Source organism: Alexandromys fortis, unplaced genomic scaffold (assembly GCF_014885135.2).
Source record: "Alexandromys fortis isolate MF-2015 unplaced genomic scaffold, M_Fortis_MF-2015_v1.1 scaffold_8_9099976_23576923, whole genome shotgun sequence".
NCBI classification, from domain to species: domain Eukaryota; kingdom Metazoa; phylum Chordata; class Mammalia; order Rodentia; family Cricetidae; genus Alexandromys; species Alexandromys fortis.
In genome coordinates, this window is record NW_026067899.1 from 3,273,521 (window position 1) to 3,288,490 (window position 14,970).

At 38.7% G+C, this 14,970-nt stretch overlaps 1 protein-coding gene across 1 annotated transcript in view; it reads right to left on the reverse strand.

Moving 5' to 3' along the window:
- Nucleotides 1-14,970, reverse strand: part of Ubr3 (ubiquitin protein ligase E3 component n-recognin 3) — a 124,947-nt gene that overhangs the window by 102,376 nt on the left and 7,601 nt on the right. Inside the window, exon 2 of the mRNA XM_050121899.1 lies at nt 2,083-2,222. Within this exon, the coding sequence (XP_049977856.1) occupies nt 2,083-2,222 (140 nt within the window). The remainder of the gene's footprint in view (nt 1-2,082; nt 2,223-14,970) is intronic.

Below are 14,970 nucleotides of genomic sequence, written 5' to 3' on the forward strand. Positions count from 1 at the left end.
AGAGAGAGAGAGAGAGAGAGAGAGAGAGAGAGAGAGAGAGAGAGAGAGAGAGAATAATAATGAAGTAAAAAACCAGGTGTGGTAGCACACACCTTTAGTCCCAACACTCTGAAGGCAGAGGCAGGTAATCTCTGAGTTCAAGACCAGCCTGGTCTACACAGAGAGCCAGGTGAGTCAGACTACATAGTGAGACCTAGTCTCTAAATAAATAAATAATCAGATAACAGTAGCGTATAACTATCATGGATACACACTGTACTTGAGCTACCTACCTTTTTAACACTGAATCTTACCGAAGGAAAAGTAAGATACTTTCGTGTGAATATTCTTTAAAGTAATTGTAAACTTTAAAATTCTCACAAAAAAAATGTTTTATTATTTTTTAAAAATAGAATGCCTGTGATACAAAATGCAAATTTCCAAAAAGCTTAGCAAGTTCACGAGAAATAATGCAGAAAACAACTTTGAGAATAGTTCGTCTATTCTGCAGTTCCTCACTCTGAAGAGACAGCAGTCTGGGACTAAATCAAAGCAATATTTTTCTTTAAGATACATATTCTGAGAAAAGTACTTCAAAAATAATTCTATGTTGTTGCTTAAAACACAATTAAGGGAGTGTAATGGCTTGCTCACAACAGAGATACTCAGGAATGGTAAGGAGATTATAGAACACCCATGTACACCTGCAATCCCAGCCCCCAGGAGACAGCGGCAAAGGAGAACCACAAATCTGAGGTCAGTCTACACAGTGAGCTTCCAGTCAGACAGAAATACAGAGCAAGATCCACCTCAAAAAAGTAAAAATAAAATAAAAATAAACAGATCTACTATTCCTATTTAAGAATGAGGCTAGAAGATAGAAATGTATGCCATATCCTAGCTTCAAACTGAATATAAGATTTACAGATTAAATTGTTTAAAACATAGAAAAATAATATAAAAAGTGGTACCACAGGATAAAAAGTCACTATCGTTAGAACTGCAGAAGACATTATAAAAAGCTAATAAATTTTTTCTATCCACTATCATCTCTAATTCATGTCTTACAACAAACTCTAATATGTGCCTAAATCAACCATTTAAAGCACATTACTCAAGATTATGACAAAGTGTAAGTTGAGTGTTTTTCCTCTTTTTAAGCACTAACTTAATGCACACTTAGCACTGATACAGTAATATGAAAGCAAACAATTTCAGTCTATCATAAGTTGTTATATAAAATATCTCAGGGAGGAAAACAATAGCAATTTATTATCTAAAAATTTATCAAATTCAAACATTTCTCAACTATATAATTTTGCTCAATCATAATATAATTGCAAATCACTATTTAGAGGCAAAAGTACCAACTATGCCTCCTATAATGTATCTATAAAGTTGTACATACCATTATTTTTCTATTTTTCATAGTCATTGCTTTAAAAATGTTAAGCAAAGGAGCATAAGGCACAGCAGAAGACAGTGCAGAAAGGGGAAAAGGTTACTTACGATAAAATATAATGTATAAAAACGCCATCATGAAGCCCTTTATTTTATAAACTATATTTAATGTTATTTTAAGTATTGAAAACGTTTAAATAAATCTGGGCAGTGATGGTGCACATCTTTAATCCTAACACTCGGGAGGTAGAGGCAGATAAATTTCTGAGTTTGAGGCCAGTCTGATCTACAGAACAAGCTCCAGTATAGTCAGGGTGGTTACATGGGAGAAACCCTGTCTCAAAAAAGCAGCAACAAAATATTAAAAATGAGTGCTATCTTGGGCTGGAGAAATGGCTCAGTGGTTCAAAGCATGTGCTGCTCCTACAGAGGACCTGAGTTCGATTCTCAGCACCCACATCTGAAGGCTTACAGTTGTCTAAAACTTAAGCTTTAAGAGATCTGACACCTCCGGCCTCCCTAGGCACCTGAACTCACATGCACTAAAACACACAAAGACCATACACACAAATACACACATTGTTAAAAATATAAAATATAAATATAAAATTTTAATCGCTTTATATTTTCACTTTATTATCAGTGCTAAAATTCTATGATGTGATCATTTAAGAGTATTTCAATGAACATATTAAAACATACCTGGTTCATTATAGCCTTCTCTTAAGTACTGAATAAGACAAAAAATAAATCTTGGAAGAACAAATTCAGACATCATCAATAAGTCTTTGGGGACACAGGGAATATTTGAACTTGATTTAATCTGATGTCTTCTGCAAAACCTGTAATGGGGAAAAAAGGAACTGAGAAAAAGGGAAAAATAACAATGTCTAGCCAGACAAAATTCTTACTTCTATTTATAATATTAATAAAAAATACAATCAAATATTAAAGCCAGAATAATCCTTCTTTGTGATTGTTAAAGCACCAAGCTAAACGAATACAGCTTTAGTAGGCCTTTAAATTAAAAGTGGCACCCAAAGAGACTCTTTCGGAGAAAGACCATAACAGCCATTTCCCAAACAGAACACAAAAAGAAAATCACCATAGTTTTACATTTCTGACTGTAATATATTACTTCCAAGAGCTATTTTATTATTTCTATCCTTTATAAACCTGTAAGTATGCATCGGGAGGCAGAGGCAGACGGATCTCTTTGAGTTCGAGGCTAGCCTGGTCCACAAAGCGAGTTCCAGGACAGCCAGGGCTGTTACACAGAGAAATCCTGCCTCAAAAAACATAAAGTAAAAAAAATATATAAACCTGTAAAGCACAACTTGGTAGTTATCTGAAGTTTTACATTCTCCATTCCTACCTCAATGAATTAGTCAGTGATATAAGTAATTGAAGTTTACTTTAGAAGTTTATACATTCAAGCATATATACTCTAGTTAATCTCCATTATTGGAAAAAATGACTGGTACATTGAGCAACAAAGACAAATATTCACAATCTAAATCATCACAAATAAGTTACTTTGCTATCAAACACAAAATTACTAATTAAACATATAAAATGTCTAAAAAATAAACTTAATAGGAATAATACAAAAGCTATTTTGGCTTTAAAGAAGAAAAGCAAAGATTAATGATCTGAATACAAAACAGCACTCTTAAGTAGAAGAATGATTTTATTTCATAAAACACAGAAATTCTTCTACACTTAAATGTCATTAAATTTAAAGTGCAATGGAATCAATCAAAACTAATTCTATCATGTGAAAGAGTCAATGTATGAAAAGTGACAGCAACATTTGCAAGAAATAATTAATGACAACAAGCTGATCTATAAAACACAGTACAAACTATTTTAACCAAAATTCTATGGTAATTTAATAACATAGACTACAACTGAGTCTAGAATAAGGATATGCAAATTCATGGGTTTAACATATGACCAACACAGCATAACAACCCAATATGATGAAAAGACTTAAAAGATTTTTGTTTGGTTGGTTATTGTTTTTGTTTTGCTTTTCAAGACAGGGTTTTACTGTGTAGCCCTGGCTGTCCTGGAACTCACTCTGTAGACCAAGCTAGCCTCGAACTCACAGAGATCCACCTGCCTCTGTCTCCTAAGTGCTGGGATTAAAGGCGTGCGCCACCACCACGCAGCTGACTTACAAGATTTTTATATCAACTGCATATGTGTACACAAGAGTACAGGTGCCCACAGAAGCCAAAGGCATCAGACGCCCTGAAGCTTGAGTTGCAGCAGTTTGTAAGCATCCAATGTGGGTGCTAAGAACAAAACTGGCATCTTTGCAAAAACAAGGTGAACTCTTAGCTGCGAGCTCTCTCTACCCCATGTAACAAACTCTTTTAGGTCAAAATTGATTATTAAACACAGAAAATAAATTCTATCCCTACCTTAAACAACACAAAATATATACCATTAACATTAAAAATTATATACAAATATTCTTCATTATCTTGGAGTATAGAAAGCCTATCTGGTAAGATTTAGCTTCTATACAGAGTAACTGGAAAAATACAATATGTAAAGCAGATAATTACTATAATTAGAAACTCTTTAAAATGGAAAAAAGAAAACAATAGAAAAATCAGGACATGATATCAAAATTAGCAAAAGAAGTACTTTTTAGTAAATATATAAAAGGTGCTCTGGTTCTCTAACAAAGTAATTTCAAACAAAAAAACAGTAATGTGAAAATTATTTTGCAGTATCTGCTAGATTTTGTTATGCTCTAATAGTCCTCTCTCCCTGTCTTCCTCTCTTTTCCTCCTCCCCTCTCCTTCTTGCCCTCTCTCCCTCTCCCCCTCTCTCTGTCTGTTTCTCTCTCCCTCTCCATCTCTGACCCACTCATAGAAGGTATTTGTTAAGAGAAAGCTTAAGGGAAAACACCCCACTAAGGAATTAAACTATAACCATACCGATCTTGGGATTCTGGAGTAAAAGAAGGGGCACTGCAGTGCATATGAAGCGCACAGCATGAACACAGAAAGTAAAGAGACCAGCACCAACCTCAAGGGCCAACTCCTTATGAGAAGTATGCAAAATGAAGGAACTAGTTAAATGACACCTCAAGAAAACAGACAAACTTAGAATAGGACATTATACATAGGAAAATTGGTTTCAGTTTCTCTGCAAGCTGTCGGTGTCAGAGGGATCAAGCAGGTAAAAAGGCTACTCTAGTCTAAGGAGTTTGAGAGATCAAGTAATAAGATAAAATTTGTGAACAGCCAAGGTGATCTGATTAACTACTGCACACTAATTCACTACAGTGAATTTTATTAGATGACAATGGCGTTGTGATCCTAGAATATGTTCATGGATATTTAATGACAAAGAAATTATTTGGGGGAGACATTCCTTTTAGCATGTGTAGATATCCCCATTTAGGATGAATGTTCTACGGTCTCTCACTCTCTGCATAATGTCTAGCTATGGCCTCTCTATTTGTTCCCAGCTGCTGCAGGAGGCAGCTTCTCTAACGATGGTAAAGCAAGGCACTGTTTTATAGGTATTCCATCAAATCCCTCCCAGAGCTCTGGGAACCCTGTGGAAGTGGAAGTGGAAGTGAAAAGAGCACAAAAGTCAAAGGGTGGAGGACACCAAGAAAACAAGACTTCCTAAATCAGTCAATGTACATATGGGCTCAGAGAGACCAAGCCAGCATGCACAGGGCCTGCATGGGTCTGCACCAGATGGGGTCCTAGAACTAAAAGGAGAAGTGGATGCATGCCCAACCCAGAAGCTGTCTCCAATTGACAGCCACTTGCAAATAAAGTTTTAGTTCTCTACAAGGGACTCTCACTGAGAAACAAACCTTCTCCTGAGGGTAGATTGCACGCCCAGCAGTAGATGTCAACAAAAATCAAACTCAATGGCCTCTTTAGAATCTTGTCTCATAATGGCAGTCCCCCTACATTTTTTTTTCTTCTTTCTTTTTATTCTACAGTTCTTTGAGTCTACATTAAAGCACCTAGTCTAGTGTTTTTTATGGGATTTCTGAGTATCACTATATCTGTATCTGTTTCTTGTGCCTTTTCTTGAGCTCTTTGCCTTCTCTTTGTTTATTTTGTCATATTCCAATGAGTTAGTTTTTGTTCTATCTTATTTTATTTTATTATTAGCCCTTAGAAGCCTGTTTGTTTTCTAATGGAAGACAGAAAAGGGTGGATCTAGACAGGAGGGGAATTGGGAGGAAGTGGGAGGAGCAAAGGAAGGAGAATCCATAATCACAATATATTATATGAGAGAGAAAATCTAAAGAGGGAAAAAGCATAAGAATAAAAAGAAGAAATTATTTGAGTCAGGATGGGACCACGTGTCTTTAATCCCAGTACTTGGGAAGCATAGGTAGGCAGGTCTCTGTAATTTGTAATAGGCCTGATTTACACAGCAGTTCTAGGGCAGCCTGGATTGTATAGCAAATACCTGTCTCAGAGAGAGAGAGAGAGAGAGAGAGAGAGAGAGAGAGAGACAGAGACAGAGACAGAGAGAGAGAGACAGACAGAGAGAGAGAGAGACAGAGACAGAGAGAGAGAGAGAGAAAGAGAGAGAGAGAGAGAAGAGAAAAGGAGGGGGGAAAAGGGGAGGAAAGAAAGGGGACAATTTAAGCCTAACAAAATCTAGCTACCATTGATGATTAATGAACACAAAAACTGATCAGCAAAAGCCCTATAAGGAAAAAGTATCGCACATATTCATTTGTCAATGGCAAAACAGAAAATTGTTTATAATTCATAGTTAGCCAAAGGGCTAACTAAATGCAACCCTGTGTTTTAGTCCCAGAATGGCACAATGCCCCATCTTAGTCCAGGACTCAGTACACATAAGCTTACTACCCCAACATTAAGGATAAACTTCTCTAATCTCTTTCTAATCTTAGGACATAATCCTTTAACCTTCTAAGATTGGTTCTTAAAAAAATTTATTTTCAGGTTTATGTGTATGTGTGTCTGCCACATTGGCGGGGTGGTGAGTGCATGCTGGAGGAGGCATAGTGCCAGATCCTCGCAGTTAGAGAAACAGGTGGTCGTGAGCTGTCAGGTGTTACATACTAGGAACCAAACTTAAACCTTCTGGAAGAGCAGCAGACAGTTTTGTTTGTTTGTTTTTCTTTTTCTTGGTGGCAGTTTTTGAGACAGTGTTTTTCTATGTTGCCCTGGCTGTCCCAAACTTGCTCTGTAGATCAGGCTGGCCTCAAACTCACAAAGATCCACCTGCCTCTGCCTCCCAAGCACTCTGAACTCCTGAGCCATCTCTCCAGACTCTCTGCAGTTCTTTAAAACCTTTTAAAAAATTTACTTTCAAATTTTGTAACTACATTAGTTTGAGTTTATTTTAAATTATAATTCAGTTATGAGATAATATTCTGTCACATTTCCTAGCATTGATAGTGATACATGAATACCCATATTGTGGGGTTTTTTTAGGCAAGGTCTCATGACCCAGACTGGCTTCAAAATCCCTAACGTAACTGAAGTTGCCTTTAAGCCCCAATCTTTCCACCTCCACATTCCATTGCTAGGATTACAGGCACAGACTACCATACATGGCCCCAGAAATTCTCATAACTGTACAGAGACATTTTATAAATATCTCCTTTGTTTATAAATTAGGTGACCAGAAAAAAATGCAAGATTTATTAACATAGGGACTCATAACTTACATTAGATCCCTACTCGCTATTTCTGCAAGCTTGAGGTATAGTTCATGCTTAGCATGTGTAGGATCCTGGTTAGATTCCCAGTACCAAAGTAAGGAGGAAGGAAGTCCATAAACACAAATACATCACATGTGTGTAACTTTAAACATAAGCAGTCGAGCACTTCCTGTTTTCTCAATGAGAAAAAGAGTAACACTATTTGCAGTATTAAAGTCCCAGTGTGTAGAAATCTAACCCTCTTTTACTTTAGAGTAAATTAGAGGATGAGTAACTGAGCAGATATTAAAACTGAAATTATGAAAATTATGACAATATACTTACAGTTTTAGAACTAGAGCTCCTACTTTATAGTTTTTCCTGCTATTTACAAAATATTTGCCAGTGTATATTCAGTAAACTCCATTCCCATACACTATACTCATACTTAAATGCTTGAAGATTTAAAAAAAAAAGTCATAAATCCCTTTATAAGGAGGAATGGGGGTGTCTATATAAAAAATTGTACATCTTGGGCTGGAAAGAAGGCTCAGAGGTTAAGAGCACTAGTTGTTCTTCCAGAGGTCCTGAGTTCAATTCCCAGCAACCACATAGTGGTTTACAACCATCTAAAGTGAGATTGTGCCCTCTTATGGCCTGCAGGCATACAAACACTGTATACATAATAAGCAAATCTTTAAAAAAAGAAAGGAAGAGAGGGAGGGAGGGAGGGAGAGAGGGAGGGAGGAAGGGAGGGGAAAAAGAGAGGAAGGAAAAGAAATTGTACATCTTTGTAACTGTCTGACCAAAATATTCTGTTTGTAGCTTAGACCAAATCCTGATTAAATAAAGTCATTGCTAGTAAAAAGGAGAAAGTAAATAAAAAACATGTACCACCGCCTAGCTCTTGTACAAACCTTGTTAACCTGTTCCCTATATCCAAGCTCCTTACTGCAGCTAATAACAGCATCATTTCCCCAAGTATTCATAAGTAACACTTTCCTCTCAACTTTCAGGTTGAAATTTAATGGTTAAGTGACTGCTACATTTAGATTAGTATATGATTTTTTTAAAAAGTCATGGTAAAACCAAAAATGTATTATTTATAGCTATTCTTTTATTGTTCTTAGTTTGGATGAGATCTTAAATTAACATGTATCCATCCACATGTTTCCTAACAATTTTACTTGCTTGGGAAAGGAATATAATTTTTAAGTTCACAAAACCTGTAACTATAGTACAGAATTTAACCATGTTTCTGATGTTTTGTTTTAAAGGAACAGATAATATTTTCTGCCTTTTGGGCCATATAGTCTGTTATAAACAATCAATGCTACTTTTTAAGGTGAAAGAAAGCATGAACAATATACAAAGAAATGAGTATGATAAGTTTATATTTTTAGGGCCAGGGAGTTAGCCCTGGCTGTCCTGGAACTTGCTCTGTAGACCAGGCTGGCCTCAAACTCACAGAGATCCTCCTACCTTTGCTTCCCAAGCACTGGGACTAAAGTCCTGGGCCACCATCACCTGGAGTGTGATGTGATCTAATTAAATGTTATTTTCAAAAACAAGCATGAAACTTTTGGACAACAGTTTGCCAACAAAGGGCCCCAAAAGGTATACAGCCAGAGAACAGAAAACACAAACGTCTTCTTAATCCAGTAATCAAACTAGCCCATTATTGCTCTGATCTATTCATCAAATAAAGTCCTCTTAGACTGTGAAGTGTTTTACACAAAAATCTGAATCTGCACCAAAGATGTAAAGTAAATCTCGATCACAAAAGAAGAGATGAGAGTAAATCTCAAGGACAGGTTCCGATGTTAAAATTCAATGCACCCAGGTATAAACTTCAGGACAGGAGCTGGAGAACAGTATGGGCAATGCAGCAAGAGCTATATCCCTTACAGCAGAAAATAAAATGAAACCAAGGGGGAAAGACAAAGAATAAAGTTTTAAGAACAATATCCAAATACATCGTCTACACACACACACACACACACACACACACACACACACACAAAGCATTCTTTTGATTTTATTTGTTGTTTTGAGACAATGTCTCCTACATCAGTCTCACTATGTAGCTCACTAACTGCCTCGACTTCCCAAGTGCTAGAACTACGGGACTATGCCACCACACCCGGTTTCAAAAAGGCATCTTAACTACAATACACAGGTTTATATAAGTTGAAAATATAAAAAATATTTTACCTATATGCTCGAGCATGTCATGACCAATCAAAATAAATAAAAGTGTCTAACATTTTTCATTCTAGTCAGGTGTGATCACACATTCCTTTAATTCCAGCACCCAGGAAACAAAGGCAAGAGGATTTCTGTGAGTTCCAGGCCAGCTAGGACTACAAAGTACTGTGTCTCTAATTAATTAATTAATTATACACAATAAGTAGAAGCTAACATGACAGGTTTCCAAGAAAATCTATACATAAGCAGATGGGGATAAACGTCTACCAAGTGTGGGTCCCTTTCCAGAAGGAGATAATTCTCTCCCAAAAATACAGCAGAGCACACTTCCAGAGAACACAAAGACTGCAGAAAGCACCCCTAGGTGAATGCCCACAGACTGGGACTATAACCAAACGGCAGAATTCCTAGTATTATGGTCATAGATTCAGTGGAGAAAGGATAGAAAAAGAGAGGGGGAATGAATTTAACACATAGACTGTACTACAAATATATGTACATAATTAAAGGTATTAAACATCTCATTAAAAACATATTTGTTTTCCAGAAGAGATGATAAGCAATATCACCTTTTCTTCAATATGTTTTAATCAAAATACCACTTACCTGTAAAGAAAATATAAACATAAAAACATACATTATTGATTACTGAGAAAAACAAAGACAGCAGCAGCCTCAAGCACACACATTGGAGCTCCAAGGGGTCTGATAGACCCATGGAGGCTCAGAACAACTACATAAAAAGGCAAGTCTTATGGGAAGATGCTTTTAAAAAGTGGACTCATGAAACTGGAAAGAAAGATGGTGAAACAGAGCCAGGAGCGGTGAGAATAACAAATCTATACCCTTCACCGCCAACAGGCTGCAAGCACAGAGGCAGTGTGTTGGCAGGCACAAGGCAGTAGCCTGGAGCGCCCACAGTAATGGGTTAATACTGAATAGGGCTGTCCCTAGGCCCACCAGCCAACAACCATCACGGAGCCACCATGGCAGGGGGCCATGTGACTTGTCCTACTGGGAGACTGAGAACAACAGGAAGCCTACAAGCTCAACAGTAGTACTTGGTGAGCCATGGGGGGCAGGGTAATGAGCAGAGGCCTGGAGCTCCCACAGAAACATGTCATTACTGAAATAGGACCAATCCTAGACTCTCTGGCCACCCCCCAGCATGGAGTCACTGCCAATGCAGCCTGCACTCCTTGCCTTGCTGGGAAGGAGCCCAGCAGTGGCGCTGCCCATAGGCTCTAAGCACAAAAGTTGAGCCCAGCAAGCCTGGGGTGGCAGACATTGATGGCAGGGAGGTGTGTGATAGCCAAGCGCTCTCACAGAACCTGCCCCGAGATGTACTGCTCAGCAGCAACATCACTCTGACTCTGGGCAATAGCAATGATCCACTATTTATTTACATGTTCAGAAAATTGAAACTTTCAACCACACTCGTTGCAATGAGTATTTGCATGTAAAGCTGAGCAAAAAATATACTATGGGAGGCTGGAGAGATGGCTCAGAGGTTAAGAGCAATAACTGTTCTTCCAGAGGTTCTGAGTTCAATTCCCAGCAACCACATAATGGCTCACAACCATCTGTAATAAGATCTGGAGCCCTCTTCCGGCCTGCAGGGACACATGCAAATAGAATGCTGTGTACATAATTAATAAATAAATCTTTAAAAAATATATATACTATGTGACATACTGCAGCTTCCAATGCCACTATAACAAACGAATATTTGATGGAGAGGTGGGAAAGACGGAAGAACAGCGCGGCGAGTGAGCAGTAAAAGAGGGAACTAGAGACACAACTGTGGTGACAGACATGAAAGGCTGCAGTGGACAGGGGAACATGTCATTGCTGAGTGAGTCCGACAAGGTGGTAAGCAGCACCCTGGAGCCTACGCAGACTCAGGCCCTGAAAACGATGCCCAGCTGACGATCAACCTGGTTCTGAGAAACAACAGGAAGTCAGTTCATTTTCTGGAATGAACCTCCTTGAAAGACCTCTATGGTCTGTGCTGCTCCAGAGGACATGTTGCTATCCCTGGTCCACTGAAGCAGACCATGCCGAAGCCCAAGGCTCACGTAGATGGATGTCTGAAATCTGGGCTGCCACTAGAGGCATGGTGATGGCCAACTCCAGGAGGCCATATTAGCGTCCAGGCTCCAGGTTGCCGCAGGAGGCCATGTTGATATCTGTGGTCTGAGCTGCCACTAAGGGCCATGTTTGAGTCCACTCTCCTACTGCAGCTGTGGCCATGTTGATGTGTGTGGCCCGTATTACTACCGAAGGCCATGCAAATATCAGTGGTCTGTGCTGCTGCCTGAAGCCATGTTGATGTATGTGGGCCATGCTACTGCTGGGTGTCGTGTTGATGTGACAAGCTGGACAGCCACCTGAGGCCATGCTGATAGCTGTGGTCCATGCTGCTGCCAGTGATCTACTGCAGCAGAGGGCCATGTTGATGTCAGTAGTCTGTATTGCCACAGGAGAACATGCTGGGGTCCATGGAACAAGTTGACACCATGTCGCTGTCCATGGTCCGTGCTGTCCCAAAATCTATGTGTCCAACGACTTGTGCTCCCATTGACTGTAAAGGGCAAGGAAGCTACTTTTGCCATGGTATTGATGTCTGCATATTTCATAGCTGAAAAAGAGGGACATAAAAGGCTTCTGTGACAGTCCCTATCCCTACCCTCATCCCACCCCACCCCCAAAAAGAAACAGTCTACACAGAAAGCCATTGATGAGAACTCTTAAAAATTGTGATAAGGATGCTGTAGTGTAGCTCTCCACAATTAGTACTTCTAACCGGGGTGTGGTGAAAAAGGACTCAGTTTTCTTTAAGGGGCTGATCACTGGGAGTTTGACCACGCCCCAGAGAAAATATGAGCAACACAAATTGGACCTTTGTTATTTGTTTGTTTTCCTTTTGGGGAGGGAGGTAACAGAAGTAGCAGGGCAGAACTGGGAGGAATGAAAAAGTAGTGTGATCTGGGTATATGATATGAAATTTCCAAGTAATCATTAAAAATAGTATGTTTTTTTTAAAAAAAAGGTAATGCCAGGCGGTGGTGGCACATGTCTTTAATTCTAGCACTTGGGAAGCAGAGATAGGTGGATCTCTGTGAGTTCAAGGCCAGATAAAATATAAAGCAGTGTTTTTCAACACACTAGACATCAAAGAAAGACAATAATCTCTAATAGATAGGAAACAAAGTGAGGCCTACCAATATCAATTTACTTTTTTTATGGGATTCCAGAGTACAACACAAAGGAGAATCTAAATGGTCCAAGCAAATTTCCTGAGTTTGGAAGACTCTTAGGAAGTCTAGGAAGATAAGTGCAGCTACACTTTGTAGGACAGCCATAAAAAAAAAAAAAAAATCCAGAGAAATTCTCCACTGAAGGCATAGAGAATACTTCTGAATCCTTGAGTACTGAACAGCACACAAATGTAAGAAAATTACCCAAGGCCAAGGGTAAACACCTCTGAAAGCACAGAACACACACACAGATACTTGGATCAAGAATGAAAGAATGGTACCTGTTCTTATAATCACACTGCAAACTACAAAATTCAGGCAAAAAGCCAGATGTGGTGGAACAGGTCTTTAATCCCAACATTCAAGAGACAAAGGCAGGCGGATCTCTGTGAATTCCAGAACAACTAAGGTTACACAGTTGAGACCCTATCTAAAAAGATATATAGATAGATAAGGAAGGAAGGAAGGAAGGAAGGAAGGAAGGAAGGAAGGAAGGAAGGAAGGAAGGAAGGAATTCAGGCAAGAATTAAGTTTTAAGGCTCCAGAGAATAAACCATGGACCTTGCAACTGCTGGCCAAGCACTTTCCCACTTAACTACATCCTCAGCCAAAATTACATTCATTCATTAAGTCAACAACTCAAAAGCATCTTTCCTCAGAAGACAAAACTTAGCCCTAAACTAAGTACTTCAGACCCTCCTAACAAATCATAAAAGACCCAAAAGACCAAAGTGTCTCCAAGAAAATAACTTTACACAGAAAACAAAGCTAAAAAAATACTTAAAAGAACAATATATAGCACAACCAACAAGGTACAACTAACAGTGTCAAGCACAGGATGTACGGAAGACAGAGATGGAAGGAACCAAAACAAAATCATTGATTACAACTGACTCAGAACACATATGTGAGAATTAGGCAAAGATCACTAAAAGCCCAAAGGAAAAGCAGACGAGTCAGGGAAATGGCCTGGGTAAAGTCCTTGTTAAGCAAAGATGAGGTCCTGAATTCAGATCCTTAGCACCCACAAAAACAAGTGAGGGGGAGTAGCACCCATCAGTAACCCCAGCAACAGCAGAGGGGAGACAGACAGACATTGGCCAGAAAGTCTAGCCCAAACACCAAGTTCTAGGTTCAACAAGAGACCCAGTCTCAAATAATAGAGAAGAGAAAGGCACCCAGTATCTATCTACCTCTGGCCTCAACACCTCCCTGCATACTAACACAACTGCATACCCATCAGTGTGTGCACGTAACACATACATAGGCTAGAAGTAAGGGGTACCATACACAGCTGCAGGATAGAGCCAGACACTCCTCAAAGGATCCACAAATTCCATCTAGTCTGATATATCAGAAACCAAAATTCCTGGCTTCAAGCAATCAGCTCAGTCCAAGGTTTCCTTTTCTCCTAAGACACTTAAATCCTTTTGCTGCCAATAGTCAGGGAGAGAGAGTTTACCATTCTTCTTATCTCCTTGTCAAAAGACCTACACTAAAGCTCTTTTTTTTTTTTTTTTTGCAAACACCAGTACCAGTGTATTGGCACTAGGTACCAATCTCTTGCTGCATACCACAGTATAGTAAAAATTATAGATCATAATCTAGCAAAGGAAATGCAAATATAGCTAAGCCAAAAAAATTTTTTTAAAAATCAAGTTGGTTCAGAATTTTCTTCCGCACCATAAAAAAAAAAAAGAAAGAAAAAAAGAAAAAAAAATCAAGTTGGGCATAGGACTGACTCCTGTAACCTCAGCACTTGGTAGGCTGAGGCAGAAGGACCATCGTAAGTTTGAGTCATAAGCCAACCTTGGCTAAGTAAAGTTCCAGGCCAGCCTGGCTACAGAATGAGTTTCATCTCTCTCTCTCTCTCTCATACACACACACATACACACACACACACACACACACACGTACTCCAAAGAAGGAAGAAGAAAGAACAGACAAGATAACTAGAAAACAAGACAACAGACTTAAAGCTTTTTATATCACAAAAGGTGTTTTGCTCCTTTGTTTGAATTGTTAGCTTCACAGTTAAATGACTGTTTCATTAAAGAAAATTCCAAGTTCACAGGGAAGAAATTTAACAAGCAGTCCATACAAATACATGCAGACATATAATCTAAGAGATTATCTCTATCAGAAGTGGTAGTGCATGCCTTTAAACCTAGCACTCAAGAGACCTCCATGAGTTTAAGGCCAGTCCAGTTTACATAGTGAGTTCCAGGCTAGCCAGGTGTACACAGTGTGACCCTGTCTCAAAAAGAGAAAAAATAAATAATACTAGTACTTCAACCATTAACCATATTACATAACACAATTAATTTGCTAAAATGTCAGTATGTATAAATGGGATATAAATGTGAGAGTAAAGGCACATATCTTTATTATCAAACTTATACTGAAAGTTCATTGTAGCTGGAAGTTTCTGTCCTGCCTAGTCCTGCAGCT